Raw genomic sequence first — 27,360 nt, 5'->3', positions numbered from 1 at the left:
AAGTGAGGGGAATTGTGAATAAGTGCTATGCACCCCAGATAAAATTAGCACAAGCAGGACAGAGTGGGAGGGGAGGATTATTTTTTACTTTGGATATGTTTAGTCTTAGGGAGTGGATTCTTCCTCTATAGGCAGTTGGGAATGTGGGACTTGAGCTTATAAAAGAGAACAGAGCAGGAGATAAATTGGTTGTCAGTTGTCTAGTGCCTGGTGATGAGTAAAGCCATAATTGAATGAGATGTTTGGTCGGTGAGGAAAGTGGGAAGGGAGATATGGAATGAGAAAAACGGGAACCTCAGAACTATATTTTGACATATTTGTAAGAACAAAAGATTAGAAACAACTTAAATGATCATCAATAGAGGACTTACTAAAAACAATTATGATACATTCACACAATGGAATACTGTGCAGTAGTAAAAAAGAATGAAGAAGTTCTTTCTGCATGTATATAGGATGATCTTAGAGTTACATTGTTATTTAAGAAAAGCAAGATGCTTAACAGGATATACTGATGCTACTATGTGAAAAAAAGAGGAAAATAGCACATGCATATTATATATATGAATGTGTATATATACAGACATACAATATGTAGGCATATGCATATACATATATAAAATGTCTCTGGAAGGAGCACAGTTGCTTTCAGGAGAGGCTGGGGTAAAAAGGGACTTTTCACAGAATACCTTTTTGTATCTGAGTTTTAAATGATGTGAATGTGTGTATATATATTTAAATATTAAATAAATAAAACATTTTAAAAAGATTAAGCTTGTGTGTGCCTCTTGTCTTAGTCTGTTTGGGCTGCTATGACAAAATACTTTACACTGGGTGTTTATAAATAATAGAAATTTACTTCCCATGGTTCCAGAGGCTAGGAAGTTCAAGATCAAGGTACCAGCAGATTCAGTGTCTATCAAGAGCCTGTTTCCTGGTTCATGTATGGTGCCATTTAGCTGTGTCCTCACCTGGTGGAAGAGGTAAGCAGCTCCCTTGCACGTCTTTTATAAGGGCACTAATACCATTCATGAGGACTCTGCCCTCATGACTTAATCGCTCCCTAAATGCCCCACTTCTTAATATGATCACATTGATGATTAAGTTCCAACTTATAAGTTTGGGAGGGGATATATTCAGTCCATAGCACCTCTGTTCAAAGATGAGGGAATCCAGAGATCCACTGCACGGAGTAAGAAATAGGAAGATAAGTGCAGTGAAGTGCCTTAGAAGGGAGTGTCAGGGAGAGGAAGCAGTGGCAGTTGACCCTGTTGTTTGGAGTGATAAACGCTGTAGAGAGATCAAGCATGGGGATGATGAAGGAAAGGTCATGGTGAAGAGGTGAGGGTGAAGAAGAGAAAAGTGGCTGGGCGCGGTGGCTCACGCCTGTAATCCCAACACTTTGGGAGGCAGAGGTGGGTGGATCACTTGAGGTCAGGAGGTCGAGACCAGTCTGTTTAACATGGTAAAACCCCATCTCTACTAAAAAAAAAAAAAAAAAAAAAAATTAGCCAGACACGGTGGCAGGCGCCTGTAGTCCCAGCTACTCAGGAGGCTAAGACAGGAGAATCACATAAACCTGGGAGCCAGAGGTTGCTGTGAGCCGAGATCGCACCACTGCACTCCAGCCTGAGCGACAGAGCAAGATTCTGTTTCAAAAAAAAAAAAGAAAAGAGAGAGAGAGACAGAGAGAGAAAAGCCATGTTCCCAAGGACATTATCTAAAAGGGAAAGACCAACAAACAAACAAACAAAATAAATAATTAAAAATTAAAACAAAAAACCCACAAAAATTAAATATTTTAATAAATAATTAAAAATTAAAACAAAAAAACCCAAAAAATTTCCCCCCCGAAAAAAGTCGGAGGGGGAAGACCTGTTTACTTCATGGAGGAAAGAAAAGTCTATGAGCAATGTCTTTTGCCTGGTTGTATTAAATGCCTGTTTCCACCCTTATACTTGTGGAGAAGAATGTGGTGAAGTGTTCTAGAAGGTAGCACCAAACCTACCCACTATCACCTCCTCAGCACATCCACATCTCTGTACCCACCAGGTTACCCTATGGCTCATCCCACAGTAGCCAGAAAAGTTCTGGACACATTTATAATCCTTAAGCACCCATTGGTGTTTTCTTGTGACGGATTTTTGTTTTGTTTAATTTTTTTTTTTTTTTTTTTTGAGATGGAGTCTCACTGCAACGCCCAGGCTGGAGTGGAGCACAATGGTGCGATCTTGGCTCACTGCAACCTCCGCCTCCCAGGTTCAAGAGATTCTCCTGCCTCCGCCTCCTGAGTAGCTGGGATTGCAAGCGCCTGCCACCAAACCCAGCTAATTTTTTTGTATTTTTAGTAGAGACGGGGTTTCACCATATTGGCCAGGCTGGTCTTGAACTCCTGACCTCAAGTGATCTGCCAGCTTCAGCCTCCCAAAGTGCTTGGATTACAGGCATGAGCCACCGTGCCTGGCCTGTTTTATTTTTGAAGTAGGGTCTTGCTCTATTGCCCAGGCTGGAGTGCACTGGTGCAATCACAGCTCACTGCAGAGTCCCTCTTGGGCTCAAGTGATCTCCCAACAAGCCTCCCAAGTAGCTGGGACTACAGGTCCATGCCACTATGCCTGGCGAGTTTTTAAATTTTTTGTAGAGACAGGGTCTCACTCTATTGCCCAGGCTGGTCTTGAACTCCTGGGCTCAAAGGATCCCCCGACTTTGCCCTCCCAAAGTGTTGGGATGACAGACATGCGCCATCACACCCAGCCCTTGTGACAGCTTTGATTTTCATGTAAAGGTGTACTTGCTGTCTTCCTTTCTCCATATTTATTATACATGCACTATATGCACTATAATCTGAAAATCTTATTTTATTATAATTTAAACATCCTAGTAAATATGCAAGATTTTAAAATAATTGTTACTTAAAATTCATAGTACATAGCATTTTATGTGCATTTTGCACAAGTATATTACTACGGAGATTTTTAGCCCTGTGGCAATAAAAAATATTGCAAAAACCTCAGCTTCTATAATCTACATTCATAAATGATGGGTTCGCCACACAGAAAACTTAAAAATCACTAACATATAGTTTGCCAGACACTATTGTAAATGCACTACATATTTGATTCATTAAATCTCCTGAGCAGTCCTGTGAAGTAGAACTATTATCATTTCCATTATACAAGCTAAAAAACCAAGGCTCAGAAGGGTTTTGTACTTTGCTGAAGGTCATATACCCAGTAGGAGGGAGAGCCTGAATTTGAATCCAGGCAATCTGTCTTTGGAATCCACACTTGTAGCCATACATGATACTGATTCTAAACTTAAAGCAGAAGTGTGTCTTGCAGAGAATAAGTGAATAAATTTAATTTTAGGAGGATTTGCATGTGTTCACGTTAAAAATAGTATAATAATTTTCATCTGATCACTATAAAACAATGCTATAGAATAGAATTGAACTTGTAAAAATGCATTTAATATATTCTTGTAACAAGTCAAAAATACAGAGATACATACAGAAAAAGTTAATCACCTCCCTGCCAGTCCTCATTGCACTAAACGCCTCTCGAGGCAAGCACTATTTGCGTCATGGAATGTCTACTTCCACATCACTGTTCAAGTTTCTACAAATATATACACACATATATGATGTTTCTTCTTTGCTTCTTGCTTTCCTTTTCCTCCTTCCTTTCACAAAATGAGATTACACCATACATTTGCCATTCCAGTCCTTTGGTGCTGGGAAGTACATTTCACCATGATTTGATGACCAACTTCTTTGTAGAAATTCCCTCTTCTGATACCTGTGTTGGGCAGAAGTCAAGGACAAATGAGGCCTACCTACCTGACAACCTGGGCCTTCCAGGGGAAACTGACAGGGCTGAGATAATCCTGTGGCCATTGCTGTGGGGGCACTGTAACTGCACAGGAGAAGGGACATTGCTGTGACACTGTCAAAATGTGAGACCTCTGGAATTGTCCTCTTGGTACATTTTGTTTCCCCTATAATTGTTAACGGGAAAATCCATAAAGCAAAGACACTTGTGTATTTACCCTTTGGAGCACGGGTATCTGAGCTGAAAATGGGGTGCACGTTCAGGAAGCCAGCCCAATTTGTGGTGTCCAAGAATGGGCTGGAAGAAAACCGTCAAAAGCTTAACTTTTGATCAAATGAAAATACTTTTCATGTTTACTGATGATTGATAATTTTTCCTGCTTTTAAGTTTCTCATTCTCATGACATTTAAAGAGAAGTGTGAAATTCGATTCTTAAGAGTAACTTATAACACATGCCTCAAGGCAAAGCCTCCTTGAACAGCGTTTATCTTCTTTACTGCTAGGAGTTGGAGGCGGCTACACTCTGTGAACCATCCTGTGAAGTAAAATATCAGAAGAGACACCAACATCACTGCCTTAAAGACAGTGGAACCCCAAGATTTCCTGGACTGGGCAGCCTCCTTATCCCCTTATCCAGGAAAGTTAACAGAAGAGACACGTTAGGAGCAGAAAATATTCTCTAATAATCTCTGCAGCAATTTTTTCCCCAATGTTTTCAGCTAAAAAAAATTGTTAAATGTAATCCTTTTTTTTTTTTCATTTAGTTTCCTTCAAAGACTTTTCTTTCTATTCAAGTACTTGAAAATATCTATTTTTCTATTACTGGATCTCCCTGTCACTATGACTTTGTAAAAAAAATGGGTAAAACATACATAAAAATGTTAACATCTTGATCATTTTTAAGTATGCAGTTCAGTAGTGTTAAATACATTTCATATTGTTGTGCAACCAATCTCCAGAATTTTTATCTTGCGAAGTTGAAATTCTGTACGTATTAGGTAACAACTTCCCATTTCCTCCTTCCCTCAGTCCCTGGCAACCATCATTCTACTTTCTGTTTCTATAAGTTTGGCTATTTTAGGCACCATTTGTCTTTTTGTGACTGGCTTATTTTACTACAATGTCTTCAAGGTTCATCCATATTGTGGCATGTGATCAGATTTCTTTCCTTTCAATTTAATTTTTGATACAAGGTCTCGCTCCATTCCCCAGCCTGGTCTCCAACTCCTGGGCTCAAGTGATCCTTCTGCCACAACCTCCCACAGTGCTAAGATTTCAGCATGAGCCACAGCATCTGGCCTCCTTCCTTTTTAAGGCTGAGTAATATTCCATTGCATGTTAATAGCACGTTAGGTTTACACATTCATCTGCCAATGTGTCCTAGGGTTATTTCTACCTTTTGTCTATTGAGAATAATACTGCTATAAACATGGGTGTTCAGATATCTCTCTGAGACCCTGCTTTCTACTCTTTTGGGTATATACCCAGAAGCAGAATTGGATCACATAGTAACTCTATGTTTCATTTTTTTGATGATGCACTATGCTATTTCCCACAGTAACTGCACCATTTCATATTCCTACCAATAATACACAAGGGTTCCAATTTCTCTACATCCTCACCAACACTTGCTATTTTCTGGGTTTTTAAAAAATTTTATTTTGATAGCAGCCATCCTAATGGGTGAGGTGATATCTCATTATAGTTGTGATGTCTGCTGAGCATCTTTCCATGTTCTTATTGGCCATTTGTATGCCTTATTTGGAGAAATGTCTACTCAAGACCTTGCCCATATAAAGACATACAAAGACCATGGGCAAGTATGAAGACATAGTCAAGACCTTGCACATTTGGAGACATTTCTCCAAAGAAACTATACAAAATTATATATATATATATATATTTTTTTTTTTTCTTCCCTGTCATCCAGGCTGCAATTCAGTGGCATGATCTCAGCTCACTGTAGCCTCTACCACCCAGGCTCAAGCAAATCCTCCCACCTCCCACCTCAGCCTCCCAGGTAGCTGGGACTACAGGCATGCACCACTACACCCTGCTAATTTTATTTTACTTTTTTTGTAGAGACAAAGTGTCTAAGTTTCACTATGTTGCCCAGGCTGGTCTCAAACTCCTGGGCTCAAGAGATCCTCCTGCCTTCCCTCTGAAAGTGCTGGGATTACAGGTGTGAACCACCATGCCCAGCGTTGTCCATATCTTAATCAAATTGTTTGTGTTGTTGTTTTGTTGCTATTGTTGAGTTGTAGCAGTTCTTTATACATTCTAAATATTAACCCTTTATCAGATATGATTTGCAAATATTTCTTCCCAAATTTCCATGGGTTGCCCTTTCACTCCGTTGATTGTCCTTCAATACACAGAAGTTTTAAATTTTGATGTAGCCTAAGTTACCTATTTTTTCTTTTTCTTTTTGAGACAGGTCTCACTCTGTCACCCAATCAGGAGTGCAAAACAGGGTCTCATTCTGTCGCCCAGGCAGGAGTGCAGTGGCACGATCTCAGCTCACTGCAAACTCTGCCTCCCAGGTTCAAGCGATTCTTGTGTGTCAGCCTCTCAAGTAGCTGGGACTATAGGCACCCGCCTATAGCACCTGGCTAATTTTTGTATTTTTAGTAGAGATGGAGTTTCACCATGTTACCCAGGCTGGTCTCGAGCTCCTGAACTCAGGTGATCCACCCACCTTGGCCTCCCAAAGTGCTAGGATTACAGGTGTGAGCCACTGTGACCGTCCTCTGTTTTTTTCTTTTGTTGACTGCTTTTAGTGTCGTATCTATGAAATCATTGGCAAAGCCAACATTATGAAGCTTTTCACCCATATTTTCTAAGATTTTTGTAATTTTAGGTCTGATACTTAGGTCTTTGATCTATCACTTTTTTATTGTGGTGAAATAAACATAACATCATGTTTATCATTTTAACCAGCTGTAAAAGTGTAATTCAGCTGTTGCTATCACTTTTTAACTCTTGGGATCTCATCCTTGGGGGAATAAATCATAAAGTTTTGGTTGTCTGTCATCTAAGCAATGATAAAATCAGTCATCTATCAAATGTGAACAGGTTATGCCTTTTAGGATGGTAAGGCCATGACACCTCAGATAAAGCAAAGCAGCCAAGAGCACAGATAGCCCTAAAATCTTCTGCCAAAGCCCCATCTCTCTTCGTTATTTTTATTGTGAGCTGACCATGCACATTTATTAACCCAACTCTTATGATTATTTTTTGATAGACAACAGTTGCCTTCAGTTGTTAGAATCAAGTAAAAAAACCTTCTCCCGGCAACCTTGAGAGCAGGTTTCTGTCTCACTTACAGATATATCAAACATTTTTGTTTAGCAAGCAGGCACAGAATAGCTTATAGAGCCCACTTAGTAAGCCTGATGAACGTTCTTTGTCCTTTTAGTACTCTGACTACTATGCTGCATGAAAGGTTCTTTTTAGGCAGATGTTATAGTTTCCATAGTTGACATCAGACAACCAGAATTCCTACTGACTTATGGTTGAATGTCATCTCAACAGGTGTGGGCTACAGTCTTCATTCTGTTCTTATCATTTGTTCAGTAAAGGGAGGGAGTGTCTCCAAAATATTTTAACTTGAACACTTTTAATTTCACCAGTGAGAATCCATTTCTTATGTCCTTCATGATATTTACAAGCCATTAGTTTTGAAAAGTCATTTATGACATTAATGAGCAAAGTAGTGTTGATGGAGGTATAAATAGCTAAAGGGGTGGTTGTACTCCCTCTGGAACAGTCTTTTTGATATAAGGCTAGCTGACTCTCTCCTGCTCCCCATATAAATGACTAATTAGAATGCTAGCTGCATCTACCATGTGGCTTTAACACACATTTACATACAACATTGTCTATACAAAAAATTATGTATCTGTTATATTACAGACGTCATAACAATCTCATAACCATGCTATAAAAAAACCCACTTCTTACTCACAGTTAAACCTTACTTTAATGAGGCTTCCAACTCCAACCATGCCGTGGAAACTGCCCTCACTCATGCCTGCTGTGAGCTCCTCACCTCCAGTTCCTTGGATTCCTAGTTGTCCCCCTCTCCCTGGGGCATTTAACGCTCTTGGTCATCACCTTCTTTTTGATACTTTCACCTCCCACCTCTCTGTTCTTTTTTGCAGGCTCCTCTTCTTTCCTGCTTGTTCAATATTGGTGATCTTGAGAATTTTTATCTCAGTCTTCTAGTTTTCTTAGGTAATCTTCATGTTTTCCTTGAATCAGTCTGCCTAAGCCCAAGGCTTCAACTAGTTCTTCCACACTAAAAACTCCCAACACCTTCATCTCCAACCCCTCTCTTAAATCCAGACAAATCCCCAACACTACCATTTGGTGATCTTCCAGGCAAATAACATGTACCATGCACAAAATTGAGTTCATCAATACTTATCCCCCTTTACCCACTACACGGCCCATTTCTCTTGCTAGCTTTTCTTTTCCTACTTAATGACACTATGGACTTAGTCCATTTTGTGTTGCTATAAGGGAATATCTGAGGCTGAGGCTGGGTAATTTATAGAGAAAGGAAGCTAATTTAGCTCACGTTTCTGCAGTCTGTACAAGAAGCATCTGCACAACTTCTGGTGAGAGCTTTTGTACTGCATCAAAATATAGCAGAGAAAGTCAAAGGAGGAAGTGGGCACATGCAAAGACAGACCAAACCTCAGGGGGCGTCCTGGCTTCCTTCCTTCCTTTCTTCCTTTCTTCCTTTCTTCCTTTCTTTCTTTCCTTCATGGAGGATCGCTTTGTTGCCCTGGCTGGAGTACAGTGGCTTGATCTGGGCTCACTGCAGCCTCTGCCTCCCCAAGTTCAAGTGATTCTCCTGCCTTTGCCTCCTGAGTAGCTGGGGTTACAGACGCCTGCCACAATGCCCGGCTAATTTTTGTATTCTTAGTAGAGATGGGGTTTCACTATGTTGGCCAGGCTGGTCTTGAACTCCTGACCTCAGGTGATCTGCCTGCCTTGGCCTCCCAAAGTGCTGGGATTACAGGCATAAGCCACCGTGCCTGGCGCCACCTCAGCCTCTTAAAGTGCTGGGATTACAGATGTGAGCCATCACATCAGGCCTCCCAACACCATTGATTGAAGAGACTGTCTTTTTCCCTATTAAGTGTTGGCTATTTGTATGTCTTCTTTTAAGAAATGTCTGGTGGGGCTCGGTGGCTCACACCTGTAATCCCAGCACTTTGGGAGGCCGAGGCAGGCAGATCACGAGGTCAAGAGATTGAGAGCATCCTGGCCAACATGGTGAAACCCTGTCTCTACTAAAGACACAAAAATTAGCTGGTCATGGTGGCACGTCCCTGTAATCTCAGCTACTCAGGAGGCTGAGGCAGGAGGATCACTTGAATCCAGGAGGCAGAGGTTGCAGTGAGCCAAGATCGTGCCACTGAACTGCGGCCTGGGTGATAGAGCAAGACTGTCGGAAAAAAAAGGAAAAGAAACGTCTAATTAGATCCTTTACCCATTTTTTTAAATGGGATTGATAATTTTTTTTGTTTTGTTTGTTTTTGCTGCTGTTTGCATTCCTTGTATATTCTGGATATTAGTTTAATTAAGTCCCACTTGCCTTTTTTTAGTTTGTCCCCTGTGTTTTGAGGGTTTAGCCATAAAATCTGTGCTTAGGCCAATGTCCTGTGGTGTTTTCCCTACACTTTCTTCTAGCAGTTTTATAGTTTAAGGTCTTATGTGTAGGTTTTCAATCCACTTTGAGTTGGCTTTTGTATATAGTGAGACATAGGGGTGTAGTTTCATTCTTCTGCATATGGATATTTGGTTTTCCCAGCATCATTTATCAAAGAGGAAGATGGCTTGAGCTCAATGTATGCTCTTGGTACCTTTGTCAAAAACCATTTGGCTGGCCAGGCACAGTGGCTTTTGCCTGTAATCCCAGCACTTTGGGGAGGTCGTGGCGGGTGGATCACTTGAAGCCAGGAGTTTGAGACCATCCTGGCCAACATGGCGAAATCTTGTCTCTACTAAAAATACAAATATTAACCGGGCATGGGGGCATGTGCCTGTAGTCCCAGTGACTTGGGAGGTGGAGGCAGGAGAATCACTTGAACCTGTGAGGTGGAGGTTGCAGTGAGCTGAGATCACGCCACTGCACTCCAGCCTGGGTGACAGAGCAAGACTCTGTCTCAAAAAAAAAAAGAAAAAAAAATCATGGCTGGCCATGGTGGCTCATGCCTGTAATCCCAGAACTTTGGGAGGCCAAGGCAAACGGATCACGAGGTCAGGATTTGAGACCAGACTGGCCAGCATGGAGAAACCCCGTCTCTACTAAAAATACAAAAATTAGCCAGGTGTGGTGGCACACACCTGTTATCCCAGCTACTTGAGAGGCTGAGGAGGAAAATCGCTTGACCCCAGGAGGCAGAGGTTGCAGTGAGCCAAGATCGTGCCACTGCACTCCAGCCTGGGCCACAGAATGAGACTCTGTCATTCTGTTTGGCTATGAATACATAGATTTATTTCTGGGTCTTCTATTCTGTTCCATTGGTCAATGTGTCTTTTTTTTTTTTTTTGCCAGAGTCTCATTCTGTCACCCAGGCTGGAGTACAGTGGCAGGATCTCAGCTCACCACAACCTCCACCTCCCAGGTTCAAGTGATTCTCCTGCCTCAGCCTCTTGAGTAGCTGGGACTACAGGTATGCACCACAATGCCTGGCTAATTTTTGTATTTTTAGTAGAGACGAGGTTTTGCCATGTTGTCCAGCCTGGTCTTGAACTCCTGACCTCAAGTGATCCTCCCACCTTGGCCTCCCAAAGTGCTGGGATTACATGCGTGAGCCACCGTGCAGGCCAATTTGTCTCTTTTTATACCAATACCATATTGCTTGGGTTATTATAGCCATGTAATATATTTTGAAGTCAGGTAGTGTGATGCAAAATGTTGTTCTTTGTTTTTGTTGCTCAGGATTGCTTTGGCTCTCAGGCTTTTTTTTGTGATTTCATGAGTTTCTGTATTTTTTTTCTATTTCTGTGAAAAAAATATCATTGCAATTTTGATAGAGATTGCATTGAATCTGTAGATTTCTTTGGGTAGTATGTTCATTTTAAAAATATTAATTCTTCTAATCCGTAAGCATTTATTTGTGTCATCTTCAATTTCTTTCATCAATATTTTATAGTTTTCAGTGTACAAATCTTTCACCTCCGTTATTTAATTTATTCCTAAGTATTGTATTGTAAAGATCAATGCATAGGTGTAGAGTAAGGTGAGTAGACACCCCGTTTTAGGTCATTGTAGCTATTGTGAATGAGATTTTATTTTTCTTCAAATATTTCATTGTTAGCTTATACAAACGCTACTGATTTTTGTATGTTAACTTTGTACCTTGCAACTTCAGTTAATTTGTTTCTTAAGTTATGGCTCAATTTTGACATATCAAATATTTTCAGCTGAAGTATCTGAGAAATGGCAGGTACAAGAAGGGCTCTTTGACCTTCTCCTGAGGCAAGTCATAAGACTCTCATGTGAGAGGTGCCCTTCCTCTTTGTGGAGAAAAGGAACAACCTTACTTTTGAAAATAGAGGGACACCAACAGGAATCTAAACAAGCCTGGCTAATTTCCCCCAGTTTACTACACTTAGCTCATATCTCCTTTGTCCTATCACATCTTTCCATGACTCCCCTCTTCATCAAACCTTGTATAAAACACCAGGTTTAACTATTTTTTCAGGTCTTCATAAACTTATGAAGGTTTCCATGTCATCTAAAACGTATGTTAAATAAATCTGTATACTTTTCTTTAGTTACAGAGTTTCAGCTGAGAACCAAAGGGTAGAAGCAAATTATTTTTCCCTCCCCTACAATATTCCACCCTAAAGGAGGAGGAGCAGAACACCCTATCTTAGTTTCTCTGTGCTCCTATAAAAAGTAGCACATTCTGCTGGGCTTGGCGGCTCATGCCTGTAATCCCAGCACTTTGAGAAGCCAAGGCAGGAATATTACTTGAGGCCAGGAATTCAAGACCAGCCTGGGCAACATAGTGAGACCCTGTCTTTACGAAAAATACAAAAATTGTCTGGGCATGGTGGTACATACCTGTAGTCCCAGCTACTACTTGGGAGGCTGAGTGGGGAAAGGTCATTTGAGCCCGTGAGGTTGAGACTGCAGTGAGCTGTAATGGCACCACTGTACTCCAGCCTGGGTGACAGAGTGAGATCCTGCCTCAAAACAAACAAACACCCTAGCAGAAGTGGCAAAAAAAAAAAAAAAAAAAAAAAAGAAAGAAAGAAAGAAAGAAAGAAAAGAAAAGAAATAGCAGAGACTGGGTAATTTACAAGGAAGAAAAATTTAACCTGGGCAACATGGTGAAACCCCATCCCTACAAAAAACACAAAGATTAGCAGGGCATGGTGATGCATGGCGATGGTCCTAGCTACTCAGGAGGCCGAGGTGAGAAGATCACCTGAGACTAGGAGGTTGAGGCTGCAGTGAGCCGTGATTATGCCACTACATTATAGCCCGGGTGACAGAGCAAGATGTTGTCTCAATAAATAAATAAAAATAATAACAAATAACAAACTTATTTCTCACAGTTCTGGAGGCTGTGAAAAACATCAGAGAAATCCCAATATAAGAGCATGCTACAAGATACCTGATCAGTTTTCCTCAAAATTGTCAAGGACGGCCAGGCGCTGTGGCCCACACCTGTAATCCCACACTTTGGGAAGTAGGGGCGGGTGGATCACTTGAGCGCAGGAGTTTAAGACCAGCCTGACCAATACGGTGAAACCCCGTCTCTACTAAAAATACAAAAATTAGCCAGGCATGTTGGTGGGCGCCTGTAGTCCCAGCTACTCGGGAGGCTAAGGCAGGAGAATCTCTTGAACCTGGGAAGCAGAGGTTGCAGTCAGCCGAGATGGTGCCACTGCACTTCAGCCTGGGCGACAGTGAGACTCTGTCTCAAAAAAAAAAAAAAGTCAAGGTCATCAAAAATAAGCTTAAGATATTAAAAAATAAATTTAAGAAATTGTCGCAGCCAAAAGGAGCCTAAGGAAACATGATAACTAAATGTAAGGTGGTATCCTGGATAGAACCCTTGAACAGAGAGGGCATTTAGATAAAAATGAAGGAAATTTGAATAATGAATAAGTTATATAACTAATATATAACTGATATGTAACTTAATGTTACATATTATATGTTATAACTAATAAGTTATAACAAGTTAATGTTAAAGTATCAATGTTAGGTCATTAGTTGTAACAATGTAAGAGGTTAGTAATAAGGGAAACTGTGTGTGTGTGGGGGGGGGTACATGAGAACTCTACCATTTGCTCGATTTTTATGTGCATTTAAAACCATCCTAAAATAGTCTATTAATAGCAAATAAGTAAGGAGAGCAATGGAGTATAACCCCCTGAACAAAAGGAATCCATAAATTCATACTGACAATGAATAAATAAATAAGTAGGGTTCTGCTCTATAGCAGCATCTGGATTGACAAACGTGGAAGGCTTGAAGGAGGTGGGAAAAAAAAAACCTGACATTTATGGAATCTGAACCATAAGGTAAAGTTTGATTAGGTGCAGGATATTTGCTTGGTCTCAAAGTATAACCTCACAGATTGCTTATTAGTTTTTTTTTGTTGTTGTTTTTTGTTTTTTGTTTTTTTTTTGAGATGGAGTCTGGCTCTTGTCACCCAGGCTGGAGTGCAATGGCCTGATCTCGACTCACTGCAACCTCCACCTCCCGGGTTCAAGCGATTCTCCTGCCTCAGCCTCCCAAGTAGCTGGGATTACAGGTGCCCACCACCATGCTCAGCTAATTTTTGTATTTTTAGTAGAGATGGGGTTTCATCATGTTTGCCAGGCTAGTCTCGAACTCCTGACCTCAGGTGATCCGCCCACCTCAGCCTCCCAAAGTGCTGAGATTACAGGTGTGAGCCACCGCGCCCGGCTGCTTATTAGTTTTAAGGGGGAAAATATGCCATGAAGAAACAGGACAATACCTTGATGGGGTGACAAAGATTAATATTATTTTATAATGAGCATAGTGTGCCTGTGGATGTAACACACTGAGAACGCCACAACCTCACGTAAATGTGGTTGTTTCAAAGTAGGATGCATGACTTTATGAGGAGACAAAGGTCGTAGTAGAAATCTGTATTTGAGATAGATTTCTTTCTTTGTAAGGAGATGGGTTGCTTTGGTGAACACTCTTGATCACAAGGCTGTTAGTTAAATAATCATATGTATATATTCCAGACTGTAACTTTAACAACAAATGAAATTGTTATCACGTTGGGGCTGGAAAAGGGTACATATCCATAGAAAGAATTATTTAAATATGAAGAGATGATAAGTTTTCCTTGCAAGGACCTGAAATTACGGGGTATGGGGAACCAATGGAGGGAGGAGGGGTTGGAGAGATGGTGGGAAGAGAAAAGGAGCCCTCAGTTGAGGACTGCCAGTTGTTTGGTTTGTATTTATTTTTAATGCAACAAACACTTACATAGCGCTTATTCTTACCAGGAGCTCGCTGTTCTACGTGCTTTGCACATATTGACTCTTTTAATGGGAAAGCTCAGTGATTGGTCTGTATTTCCAAAAACAAAACAAAACAGCGACATGACACTAAACGATTTTGTTCATAAGTATTTTTATCTGTTATTGGGGACCTGCGCCGCAGTAATTCTTTCCTTCCACAGAAAAGCATGAGCCTAAAATTACGTCAGGTGGTCTTTCGTAGAAACGACCGGAATCCAAATTTGTGGTACCAACTGTGGAGTTCCGTTGGAAAAGTCAGCTGGTTGTCTTCTAGAAAGCTCTAAAAAGCATGCACTGAGAGCCGATTATACATCTATTTGGGGGCGCCAGGTTCTCAAATTCCTTTTTCCTTTGGGGGTGAACGCCAGAGGAGGTCGCTGCTTTCTTTTAACGCAAGTTGGTGTTTTTAGATAACTTCCCTGCTCCAGATCTAGGAACTAATTCCGGTCTACTTTTGTTACCAAATTAGTGCGTTTGTCACGCCATGAATTCTGGGAGACCTAGTCTCCGTGCCGTGAGGTTTACGGAGCCGGTGTGAACGTCGGACTTCAATTCCCACAATGCCTGGCGCAAACGCCTAGTTTTGGTCTGGGTAACCGAGAGGTGACCGCCATCTTGCGTACGGAGGTGAGGTTTGTTACCGCGATTCTGAGAGGTGGGCTTTTAGTCCCTCCAGACCTCGGCTTTAGTGCTGTGTCTCCACTTTCCTTTCACCTTCACAGAGGTTCGTGTCTTCCTAAAAGAAGGTTTTATTGGGAGGTAAAGGTCAATGCGTAGGGGTAGAGTAAGGTGAGTAGACACCCCGTTTTAGGTGAGGGTGGGGCGGTGGTGGTGGTTTTCGCTTTCACTTCTTGACTGGAACCTTTAGATTAGCTGTAAACGTAGAAGTAAGCTCTGTGTGAACTTTTGCGCCTCAGAGACCTCCCGAATTCCTGGACAGGACCTGAGCATGTCTCCATTGGGACAAAAAGGCTGGGTGACGCACTTTTGCCCGGGTCCCTCACTCTGGAAGTCTGGAGGTATGGGACTCGGATAGTGTATAGATCACGCGGTTTATTAACGCAACCCGGTTGCTTTTCTTCGGGACTTTTCTGACACATTTCGAATGAGGAAACGAGAAACCGAGAGGAGGCCTTTTGGCGTTCTCCGCAGTTGTCTGCCTCCACCTCTGTGGCCTGCTTGCATCATTCTGTAGTTCGCCTTTTTGTCCATTTCTTTTTCTCTCGTGTTAGGAACACCAGAGAGTGGCACAATGAAGAATTGGGTGGAATAGGCCTCTGGGCTGTACTTTGAAGTCCCTAAGGTATTTCAGGGGAAGCAATTCCCCCGCCCCAAGACGGGGTTCTCCCTCTGTCGCCCAGGCTGGAGTGCAGTGGCGCCATCTCGGCTCACCACAACCTCCGCCCCCCCCGGGTTCAAGCGATCCTCCTACCGCAGCCTCCCGAGTAGCTGGGACCACAGGTGCGCGCCCCCATGCCCGGCTAATTTATTGTATTTTTGTTAAGAGACGGAGTTAGGCCATGTTGCCAGGCTGGTCTCGAACTCCTAAGCAGCAATCCGCCCGCCTCAGCCTCCCAAGTGCTGGAATTACAGGCTTGAGCCACTCTGCCAGGCCTAAAGGGAAGCAAATTTTATCTTCATGATAGACTATTCGGAAAAGATGAACGCTTTGAACTTTGGGAGTTGCCAGATTTCTTTATTAAACAAATTTCCGTTATCATCATTGCAACTTAAGTTATCTCTCCCCCCCTTTTAAATGAACACACTACACCCATTTAGGAACCTCTTTTACACTAACTACTCACAGTAAAGGGTCTCCAAAGACTGGCACTTCAGTTAATCTAACATTTGGATGCTAAGGAGATTGGTTGTCTGAGGTTTGGGAGAGAATTGGAGCTATTTACTCTCAAAAACAGTGGTTTTAAGTAAGGAAATGCTTAGGATGCAGTGTATCACTGCCAGTTTGAGTATGTGTTAATTTGGTGTTGGCGGTTTCACTCTCCTTTTAAATACACAATTGTGTATCTATATCATAAAAATATATATTACTGATTCAACTTTACAGACATACTTAAATCTTTTAGGTCTTCCAAATTCAGAAATGGATCGTTTAAAGTTGAGATATATATATATATATATATTTTTTTTTTAAAAGGGTATTCAACGAGATCCCTCCCATAAACCACCATGTTATGACTGTACTTAAATAATAAGTGGTTATAAAAGTGACTGGTATTTTGGGAAATTGTTACCATTAAATATATCACAAATTTAAATGTCTTTGTCTAATTTCTTGTTTTTGAAGAAACTTTTATTTAGATTTTTAATATATTAGCTAGTAATTGTATGATTTATTTATTTCTCAGATGTCTTATGGTGAAATTGAAGGTAAATTCTTGGGACCTAGAGAAGAAGTAACGAGTGAACCACGCTGTAAAAAATTGAAGTCAACTACAGAGGCGTCTGTTTTTCACAATCATAGTAATGCTGATTTTCACAGAATCCAAGAGAAAACTGGAAATGATTGGGTCCCTGTGACCATCATTGATGTCAGAGCACATAGTTATTTGCAGGAGAACAAAACCACAACTACAGATTTGCATAGACCTTTGCATGATGAGATGCCTGGTAATAGACCAGATGTTATTGAATCCATTGATTCACAGGTTTTGCAGGAAGCACGTCCTCCATTAGTATCCACAGACGATGAGATATATAGCACAAGTAAAGCATTTATAGGACCCATTTACAAACCCCCTGAGAAAAAGAAACGTAATGAAGGGAGGAATGAGGCAGATGCTCTAAATGGTATAAATGACAGAGGAGGACAAAAAGAGAAACAGAAATTTAACTCTGAAAAGTCAGAGATTGACAATGAATTATTCCAGTTTTACAAAGAAATTGAAGAGCTTGAAAAGGAAAAAGATGATTTTGAGAACAGTTGTAAAGAATCTGAACCTTCTCAGGAACAATTTATTCCATTTTATCAGGGTCATAATAATGGTCTCTTAAAACCTGATGAAGAAAAGAAAGATCTTAGTAACAAAGCTATTCCATCACATTGTGATTATCAACAGAACTTGGGGAATGAGCCAGACAAATATCCCTGTAATGGACAAGTAATACCTACATTTTGTGACACTTCATTTACTTCTTTCAGGCCTGAATGGCAGTCAGTACATCCTTTTATAGTGCCCTATGGTCCCCCTCTTCCTAGTTTGAACTATCATTTAAACATTCAAAGATTCAGTGGTCCACCAAATCCACCATCAAATATTTTCCAAGCCCAAGATGACTCTCAGATACAAAATGGATATTATGTAAATAATTGTCATGTTAACTGGAATTACATGACTTTTGATCAGAACAATGAATATACTGACTGTAGTGAGAATAGGAGTAGTGTTCATCCCTCTGGAAATGGCTGCAGTATGCAAGATCGATATGTGAGTAATGGTTTCTGTGAAGTCAGAGAAAGATGCTGGAAAGATCATTGTATGGACAAGCATAATGGAACAGACAGGTTTGTGAACCAGCAGTTTCAAGAGGAAAAGTTAAATAAATTGCAGAAGTTACTTATTCTTTTAAGAGGTCTGCCTGGTTCTGGGAAAACAACATTGTCTCGGTAAGTAAAGAATACCAACTGAATACTTGGTAATTATTTAAAAATTATAAATGATATTTGTCGCCGGCTGCAGTGACTCATGCATGTAATCCCAACACTTTGGGAGGCCAAGGTGGACCAGTCACTTGAGCTCAGGAGTTTGAGACCAGCCTGGGCAACATAGTGAGACCCTGTCTCTAAAAAATGAAATAAAAATGTTAGAACTATAATGATACTTGTAATCACTGACAAGTGCTTTTATGTTTCTAGTAGAAGAAAATCTTTAATTTGCTATACTTGAGAATAGCATCTGACAGTGTAACTATTTAAAAATCTTTTCTGATAGAAGAAAGGAGAATTGGCATATATGTTTATATTTAGATTCTGCTAAGGGCTTTAAAAATAGATAACACTGTATAATTATGGCAGTGATGAAAGCAAATGCTACTTGAGAACTGTCCTGGCCTACCCTTTTGAGTCAGCTATTCAAGAAAAGTTGGACTCAGTGTTAGAAAATTTGAGTTTTTCAAGTTCAGTTGAAGGTGAGAAAAAGAGAAAATTTGGGTATTGACTCAGTTATTTCACTTTTTCACCTTGGGCAAGTTTTGCTCTCTGTTAATGGAATAAATGATACTTTTTCTGGAATTAGGAATCAAATGAGATAACCCAAGGAAAGGAATTTTGAATGTGTTGAGCACTGTGCCATGTTCATACCATTGATTGGCAGAAGGAACCCTTTTTTGATTTCTTAAAATTCAGGAGTTTGAAGTGAGTAATATCTGAATTGGTGTTAGAGCTGGTGGTGGTTTATTGTATTACAAGATATTTCAAATTCCTTTTTTTGTTTACATTTTTAAACTATTGATGCACTTGAATATGTTTATGCAGTTGTGAAAAAATAGTGTAAAGAAAGCAGTACAAATTATCTTGAGTTTATATAAGATGATTCAAGATTTGTGCCGGACAAGGAGAAAAAGAAAATTTTTTGATATATTTGGGTGAGGATGGAGAGGTCCAAGAAACCATTTTGCAAATGTTTTATATTTACTAACAAGACAATCTAAACCTAAATAAACATTTTTTTCAGAGAAAAGACACTAGAGAAAGATTTAATTTGTGATATTTCAAGCTAGATTATAAACTGTGATCTTTGTCAATGAATTAATTCATTCTAGAATTAAATTTTGGTCTTTGTATTTTGATTCCTTTTACTTTAGTGAGGATTTTGTAGAGAAGACGAAATTTCACCTCTATAGTAATAGAAGTTAGGAGTGAGGTCTCACAAACATGGGCTGTCTTCTAGATTTAGGATATACCATCAGAGACAATAAATAATTGAAATTTGGAAACTGGATAAAAGAGTCTGCTAGTTAGGACCACTTGACTAAGAGTGGGTATAGAAGAAACCTAAGGAAGAAAAGTTAGATTTGAGACAACATATTGGAGTATGTTGAAATTAAAGGTGAATAAAGTAGTGGAAATTCGATAGAATTTAAAGGAGACATTGTAGTGGGAGATGGTAGAGGTGGTTAGATATAATATGTATATTTATTTGAAGAATAGATATATAAGAATGAAAGTTGTATGTAGTACCAACAAGTACCGTTCATATTATGATTCACAATTTACAGAGTATTTTCATATATAAAAATCTTGTGCAGTGGGTTGTTTTTGCATTTTATAGAAGGAACAGAGGCTAGAGGAAGTTGAGGTTAAGTGATTTGGAAGTTACAAAAACTAGTAAGAGCTCAAACTAGCAATAAAATTATAGTATGTTTTTCCCTTGCATTCACTGTAATGCTTAATGGTTGTGTAGTCTTATACATGACTCCTGACTTCAAGGAGCCTGGTCTGTACCTCTTTAGGTCAACACTTTTTGAGTGAACTGGTGTTGGTTATTTGGAATTAGATATAAAGTCATATATTCTTTGGTGAGGAATGGCTTCATATAGGAGTTCACATTCAAAACAAGCTTTGACAAAATAATAGAGTGAAAATTGGTAGATCAGAGTTGAGCTGATTTGGAGGACCAAATTAAAAGACTGGCTGGGCATGATGGCTCATGCCTGAAAACCCAGCACTTTGGGAGGCCAAGGCAGGCAGATTACTTGAGCCCAGGAGTTCAAGACCAGCCTGGGTAACCTGGGTATCCCAGCTACTTGGGAGGCTGAGCCGCTGAGGCTACAGTGAGCCATGATCGTGCCATTGCATTCCAGCCTGAGTGACAGATTGAGACCCTGTCTCAAAAAAAAAATAAATAAATTAGTAATGCTTATGTTTGGTACGTGGTAATGAGTGTAGGCAGTTGGATAGAATTCATATTCTTTGGAGGTAGTGTTCAAGTCCTCTTCTTACTTTAGTCTTTGCCCACATCTTAATCAGCATGTCTCTAACATTGTAAGTATTCAAGATGTCTGATGATATTCTGAGAGAGAGAGACAGTAAGCCATAATAGCCTTGGCCATAGTTTTGGCCCATAGGGTGTTTATGGGTAGGATAGCCCAATAAAGATGTCACTTTTCCCCCTAATTGATTTATAAATTCAGTGAAACTTTAACCAAAATCCCAAAGGAATTTTTTGTGTGAATTTGAGAAGCCTATAAAGTTTGTTTGGTATGTAACTATAACAAGGACAGTTTAAAAAAACAAGACTTATCCCACGAGCTATTAAAATTTAGAAACTACTATAGTTAAAACTTTGCAATTATTAGCAAAAGAACAAATAGGTAAAATTAGAGAACCCAGAAACAGGCTAGGTGTGGTGGCTTACACCTGTAATCCCAGCACTTTGGAAGGCTGAGGTGGGGAGCATCACTTGAGGCCAGAAGTTTGAGATCAGTTTGGGCAACATAAACCCTGTCTCTTTTTTTTTTTTTTTTTTTTTAAAAAAAGGCCGGTTGCCGGTGGCCCATCCCTGTGATCCCAGCACTTTGGGTGGCTGAGGCAGGTGGATCATGAGGTCAAGGGATCGAGACCATCCTGGCCAACATTGTGAAACCTCATCTCTACTAAAAATACAAAAATGAGCTGGGCGTGGTGGCATGTGCCTGTAGTCCCAGCTACTCGGGAGGCTGAGGCAGGAGAATCGCTTGAACCCGGGAGGCAGAGGTTGCAGTGAGCCGAGATCACTCCACTGCACTCCAGCCCGGGTGACAGTGCAAGACTCTGTCTTTAAAAAAAAAAAAAAAAAAGAGAATCCAGAAACATACCTACATATAAAATAATTTAATATTTGATGAAATGACATTTTATATTAGTAGGGCAAAATATTCACTACATGGTAATAGGACATTTGATTGTCAGTCTGGAAAAATATTTAAAGCCCCTATCTTAAATCATTCACAAAAATAACTTCTAGATGGGTAAAGGACTAAGAGTAAAAACAAAACCAACAAGGAAACTGGAAGAAAATAGAGGTTTTTAAAAGTAATTTGAGAGAATGAGTAAAACAGTGGGATCTTTCTTACCCCCTAATAAATAAAAAGTGAGGGAATTTAAGAAATTAGTTTTTTGTTGTTGTCATCTGTTTTACAGATTATTGTGGATATTTGCAATGGTAGGCTGAATAATGTCCCCCTCCAAGGATACTCATGTTTTAATCCCTAAAACCTGTGCATATGTTGCCTTAGATGGTAAATTGGATTTTGCAAATTTGATTAAGGATCTTGCAACGGGGAGGCTTTCCTGGATAACTGGATTGGCCCAGTGTGATCACAAAGGTTCTTAATAAGAGGGAGGCAGGAGGAATTAGTCAGAGAAGGGTTAAGACCAAAAGCAAAGGTCAAGAGAGAAGATGCTGCACTGCTGGTTTTGAAGATGATGGGACATCCCATAAGCCCAGGTGTGCAGCTAACCTTTAGAAGCTGGAAAAGGCAAGGAAACATATTCTGTAGAGCCTCCAGAAGGAACACAGGTCTGCACACACTTTGTTTTTAGCTCAGTGAAACTGATTTTGGACTACTGGCCTTCAGAACTGTAAGATAAATTCCTGTTGTTTTTAAGTTTGTGGTGTTATAGAAGTTACAGAAATGAATATACTTACCATAGTTTAGAGAGAGATGGGAGGAGACTTTTTTTTCTCCCTTCTTTTGAAGGAGGTAAGTCTCCTTAACTCCAGAGGAAAGACTTATCTTTCTTCATGTAGGTCCCTTTATTCTTAATTCAGGGAGTGTTTAGAGATTGAAGTACCCCAGTAAAGTAGTCTCAGGATAGGAAGTATATAAAGGCACTCAGTAGATAAGGAGGAAAAGGGTTCATGATGTGTCAGTTTTACTTAGATTTTGTATTTTTTTTGAAAATCACTTGTAAATGCACATGAAAGTATTAAAATAATGCTCAGTTCTTAGAAATTTAAAAACCAAACCATGAAAATGGACTCTCTTGTAGGCCTTGTTTTGGGAACAGGTTTTACTTGTTTCTTACGTGAGAAATTATAAGTATAGAGTACATTGATTACTCAAGGCCGTATGACAGATTACCCTAAAACTTAGTTGTTTAAAGCAGCAAACATATATTGCCTCGTAGTTTCTGTAGGTCTGGATTCTGGTTATAGTTACCTGGGTGCCTTTGGTTCAGTGTCTCTAAGAATGCTGTGATCAAGATGTTGGCTAAGGACTGTTTCTGGTCTGAAGGCTTGATTTGGGAAGGATCTGGTTCTAAGAGCTCTCTTAAGATTGTTGACAGGACTGAGTTCCTTGTGAGCTATGTTGGATTGAAGACTTCAGTTCCTTGCTGGCTGGAGACTGGAGGCTTCTCTCATTTCTTTGCTACTTGGCCTCTGTCCATTCACAAGACAGCTGATTTCTTTCAAAGTGAGAGAGAAAGCATGCAAGCTCAAGTCTAAGACAGAAGCTACTTTTTTTTTTTTTAGTAATCTCCGAAGTGACATCCCATCACCTGTATCATATTCTGTTCCTTAGAAGCTAGGGACTAAATCCAAGCATACTGCAGGATAAGAGGATGCAAGGTTGTGAGTACCAGGAGGCAGAGATCATTGGAGGCCATTGGTTTTGGGGTCAAAGAGGTGCTTTATCTTAGCTCTCCCACTACCATCTAACTTGCCAAAATTATTTCTTAACTTGCCAAAATTATTTCTTCTCCTGGATTAGTTTATTATCAAATTGGCAGGCTTTTGTGAGGATTAAATGAGGTCATAGATTTATGTAAAATGTTTGACATAAAATAGGCTCTCAAAAAGATAGCTATTGTTTTGAAAAAATAGAAATCAAGTGGCCACTGAGCCCAGATTTGATTTTTTAAAATTAGATATTTGACTTACTCACATTTCTAAATTTTGACATTCTGGGAATCCATTTTAGTACCTGACTTGAGAGTTCTGACAGAGTTTAAGAATTTTGAAAATACTGATGTTCTTAAATAATTTATTTTTGCTTTAGAGGCTTGATATGACATTCAGATATTCCTAGATTCATATAGGTGTTTTTTTAAGTCCATAAAATAAAGCTTCATGGTTTGAAGTAATTCAGGAAATTTGAAAAAGATGCATGAACAGTCTATGCTGCCTGGGAGGAAAAGTCTTTTCAAGTTAAACTTATTTACTATAGTTATGATTTATATATTTAAGAAAATGTTCTTTATAGAGATTTGCTCATATGTAATGTTGACTTGTTTTAATGATATAAATTGGTTTATTGCTCCCCCACCTTTTATTTTGAGAAAATTTAAACCGTTTTTTAGATACAAAAAATATGATTGTCATGTAGAATAATATTATTAACATCTTAAAAATCACCTGTGCCGGGCACGGTGGCTCACGCCTGTAATCCCAGCACTTTGGGAGGCCAAGGTGGGAGGATCACCTGAGGTCAGGAGTTCAAGACTAGCCTGGCCAACATGGTGAAACCCCATCTCTAATAAAAATACAAAAATTAGCCGGGCGTGATGGCATGTGCCTGTAGTCACAGCTACTCAGGAGGCTGAGGCAGGAGAACCGCTTGAACTTGGGAGGCGGAGGTTGCAGTGAGCTGAGATCACGTCGCTGCACTCCAGCCTGGGCAATAGAGTGGGACTCTTGTCTTAAAAGAAAAAAAAAAAAGAAAAAAAAATGACCTGCTAATAAAGTAATAGAATGGAAAAAACAAAACAAAACAAAAAAAAAGGAAGCATAGAGTATCTAGAAAAGGTGTTATCTGGATTTCTGGTACTGTTGAACATAATTAGATATCACATGATCAGTTACAATCAAAATCTCTTTTTGGGTGATTGAGTTTTGCTTTAGAATGCTAATATCATGGCATTTTCATATTCTAGGTTATCTGTATAAGTAGTGAGATGCCAAATATGTCAGATAGACATGTTTTGGATAAATCATGGCTGCTTGAAAAAGAAATGCAATTCCACTCCCCCAAAAAGCAAACACACAACCCAACCCATTAATTTTCAGTTGGTTTGTCTGAAGTGATTTGAACTGTAATTCTGTAAGTGGAAATAGAGGTTTGTGCAAAAGTAATCGCAGTTTTTAATTGGCATTTTAATGGCAAAAACTGCAATTACTTTCACACCAACCTATACATACTTAAATTGTTTTATTTTGATACAAGTGATTTTATTTTTATAAAATACACCACTGGCCCTCCATATTTGTTGATTCCACGTCAGTGAATTCAACGAACTTTGGACTGTGAAAGTATTTGAGAAAAAATATTGCATCTGTATTGAAATGTACAGACTTTTTTCCTTGTTATGTCCTAAACAATACAGTATAACAACTATTTACATAGTATTCACATTGTAGAGTATTAGGTATTATAAGTAATCCAGAGATGAGTTAAAGTGTATGGGAGGATGTGCATAGTTTATATGCAAACAGCCATTTTTATATCAAGGGCTTGAGCAGCAAGTGTGGTCCTGGAACCAACCTCCCATGGATATTGAGGGAGAACTGTGTATGATACCATTATAAGCTGAGGGATGGAGAGATGACACTTGTCATCTTAATAGTTGAAACCCTTCCTACTACTTTTTTAGTGAGAAGTAAGTAAGCTTGAATCATTCCAGGCCAATATTCTTTTACTCTCAATTCCTTCTATTAATACCACCTTCCATCCCACCAATCCCCTCAAAATTATACAGTGATATCCAAATGCCTAATGGTTCAAGGAGAGGAGAGAAACAACAAAATACTCTCGTTGTTGCTCTTGGATCCAAATCATTATCTTGCTGCATTTTCCCTATCATAGCACACTCCCAATTTCTTTCATGAGTCATTGGTAATGAGAGTTCTGAGTACTTGTTAATCTTGCTGTGCTTGTCAATTTAAGGCAGTATCGTTTTCAAAACAAAGCTTGATTATCATTGACCTGAACTGAGAGTTTATTTTTTATTTAGTGTTTAATAATTTCATTTAACGACTTAAGTTCTTAAAAATTTAAAGTTTGATTATACTTTGGAGGATCACAGATTGTTCCATAACCTTAAGCCTCCAACTATTTCTGACTTTCACTAGAGGATCATATATGCTTCATGGAAATGAGTTTATTAAAGCTGTCTAGAGTCACATATGGTTTTTTCTAAATGAATTGCTTGCTTAGGCTTACTTGCTTTTTAGGTTACCTGTTGCACTAGATTGAGGCAAATAAAAATATACTAAAGTGAAAACATGGATAATAGTTGATATAATTTTGAGATTTGGTAAATAATGTTTTAAAAAGTTGCAATACAAATGCTGCTTCAAAAAGTTTTTGTTATGGCCAGGCATGGTGGCTCATGCCTGTAATCCCAGCACTTTGGGAGGCCAAGGCAGGTGGATCAAGAGGTCAGGAGTTCAACACTAGCCTGACCAACATGGTGAAACCCTGTCTGTACTAAAAATGCAAAAATTAGCCGGGCATGGTGGCACATGCTTGTAATCCCAGCTACTCAGGGAGGCTGAGGCAGGAGAATCACTTGAATCCGGGAGGCGGAGGTTGCAGTGAGCCAAGATCGTGCCACTGTACTCCAGCCTGGGCGACAGAGTGAGACTCTATCTAAAAAAAAAAAAAAAAAAAAAAAGTTTTTGTTAGCATCTGTAATTGTGTAGATATAAGTGTAAAGTGATTTGAAATCTGAAATCTTTGTAAGATTATTCAGCTCTTGTGCTGGTCCGTTCATAATATACTTTCAGGTAAGTATCAGAAATCCATTTAATAACCTTTCCTGTGTGATTTATTTCGGTTGGTTATATTTATTTCTGATGGTTTATTTCTGATGGTTATAGATTTTGTAAATGGCACCTTTATGATTTCTTTTATTAACAGAATTCTGCTTGGTCAGAATCGTGATGGCATTGTGTTCAGCACTGATGACTATTTTCACCATCAAGATGGGTACAGGTATAATGTTAATCAACTTGGTGATGCCCATGACTGGAACCAGAACAGAGGTTTGTTTTGGGCTAAGTGTCCCGGGATAGAATATTTGGCTAGGAGTCAAAAGACCTAGATTTTATTCTCAACTTAGGTTTTTACCAACTGAATGACTTTAGGCAAGCCGTTTAAATAGCTTTGAGACCTAATTTCTTCATCTGTTAGAGGTGGTGATAATTATACTTGCCCTACCTGATCGGGTTTTTGTGAAAAGCAGAGAATTTAGGTAAAACGCTTTGTAAACTGTGAATAGTTTATCAGTATAAGCTGGTAAAATAATAGCAGCATGGGATATTTTAAGAGGCTTTATTTTATACTTGATGAGTAAATTCAGAGAACTTTGAATCTGTACCATTGTTATGTAGTCCCAAAGTTATTTCCCTGAGAATAGTGCTAATGTTTTCCAAGGCTTAATATACTGGTTGTGAATATTAAAAGTTTTTCTCATTGATATTGCTCTACAAGAAACCTACTTAATACATTTTTTAGCGGACATGGGTCAATTTCTGTTTATCATTAATAGGGGTTCTTAACCTTGGCTCCACTTCTGAATTTCTTGGGGACTTCAAAAAAAAAACCAGACCAAAAAAAAGTGTGCCTGGCCTCAGCCTTAGATATTTTGGTTTAATTGATCTGGGGTGGGGCCTAAACATTGATACTTTTTGTTTTGAAATTTCTCCAGATGATTCTTATGTATAGTCAGAATTGAAAACTGTTGATCTGAACTATAAGTAAATACATATACTATGTTATTTTAAAAGAATGGATTGATGATTAAACAAATAGCTTTTATTATGAAAAATTTTAAACAGATTAAAGAGACTGTAATGAACCTCATAGACCCATCACCCAGAATTATCAGGTATTAAGATTTTGGTATACGGGCTTTTATCTTTTTGTTAGTACCCCTTTCTCTTTTTAAAGCAAATTCTAGACATCATACTTTATACATTTCAAATTAACTTTTTTACTTAATCACATCTTTCACTTCAGTGCCGTTATCACACATTTAAAAAAATGCCAG

General features: G+C 39.3%; 1 protein-coding gene across 17 annotated transcripts in view; it reads left to right on the top strand.

Annotated features, from left to right (window-relative positions):
- The first annotated feature begins 14,477 nt into the window (after window positions 1–14,477).
- The window catches only part of N4BP2L2 (NEDD4 binding protein 2 like 2), a 101,141-nt gene continuing 88,258 nt past the window's right edge, over window positions 14,478–27,360 (top strand). For 4 of the 17 annotated variants that reach the window (XR_010136639.1, XR_010136640.1, XR_010136638.1 and 1 more), the window contains exons 1-3: window positions 14,954–15,158; window positions 16,736–17,994; window positions 26,229–26,353. Coding sequence is in view for 13 of the 17 variants with exons in the window: in XM_054528591.2 (XP_054384566.2) it covers window positions 16,736–17,994; window positions 26,229–26,353 (1,384 nt within the window). In the remaining 4 variants the exon portion in view is untranslated. Of the gene's footprint in view, window positions 15,159–16,735; window positions 17,995–26,228; window positions 26,354–27,360 lie in introns of those variants that run through there. The other 13 variants (XM_054528590.2, XM_063714637.1, XM_063714636.1 and 10 more) reach the window with 9 other exon arrangements.

Source organism: Pongo abelii, chromosome 14 (genome assembly GCF_028885655.2).
Source record: "Pongo abelii isolate AG06213 chromosome 14, NHGRI_mPonAbe1-v2.0_pri, whole genome shotgun sequence".
NCBI lineage: Eukaryota > Metazoa > Chordata > Mammalia > Primates > Hominidae > Pongo > Pongo abelii.
This window is presented reverse-complemented; position numbering and strand designations above follow the sequence as displayed.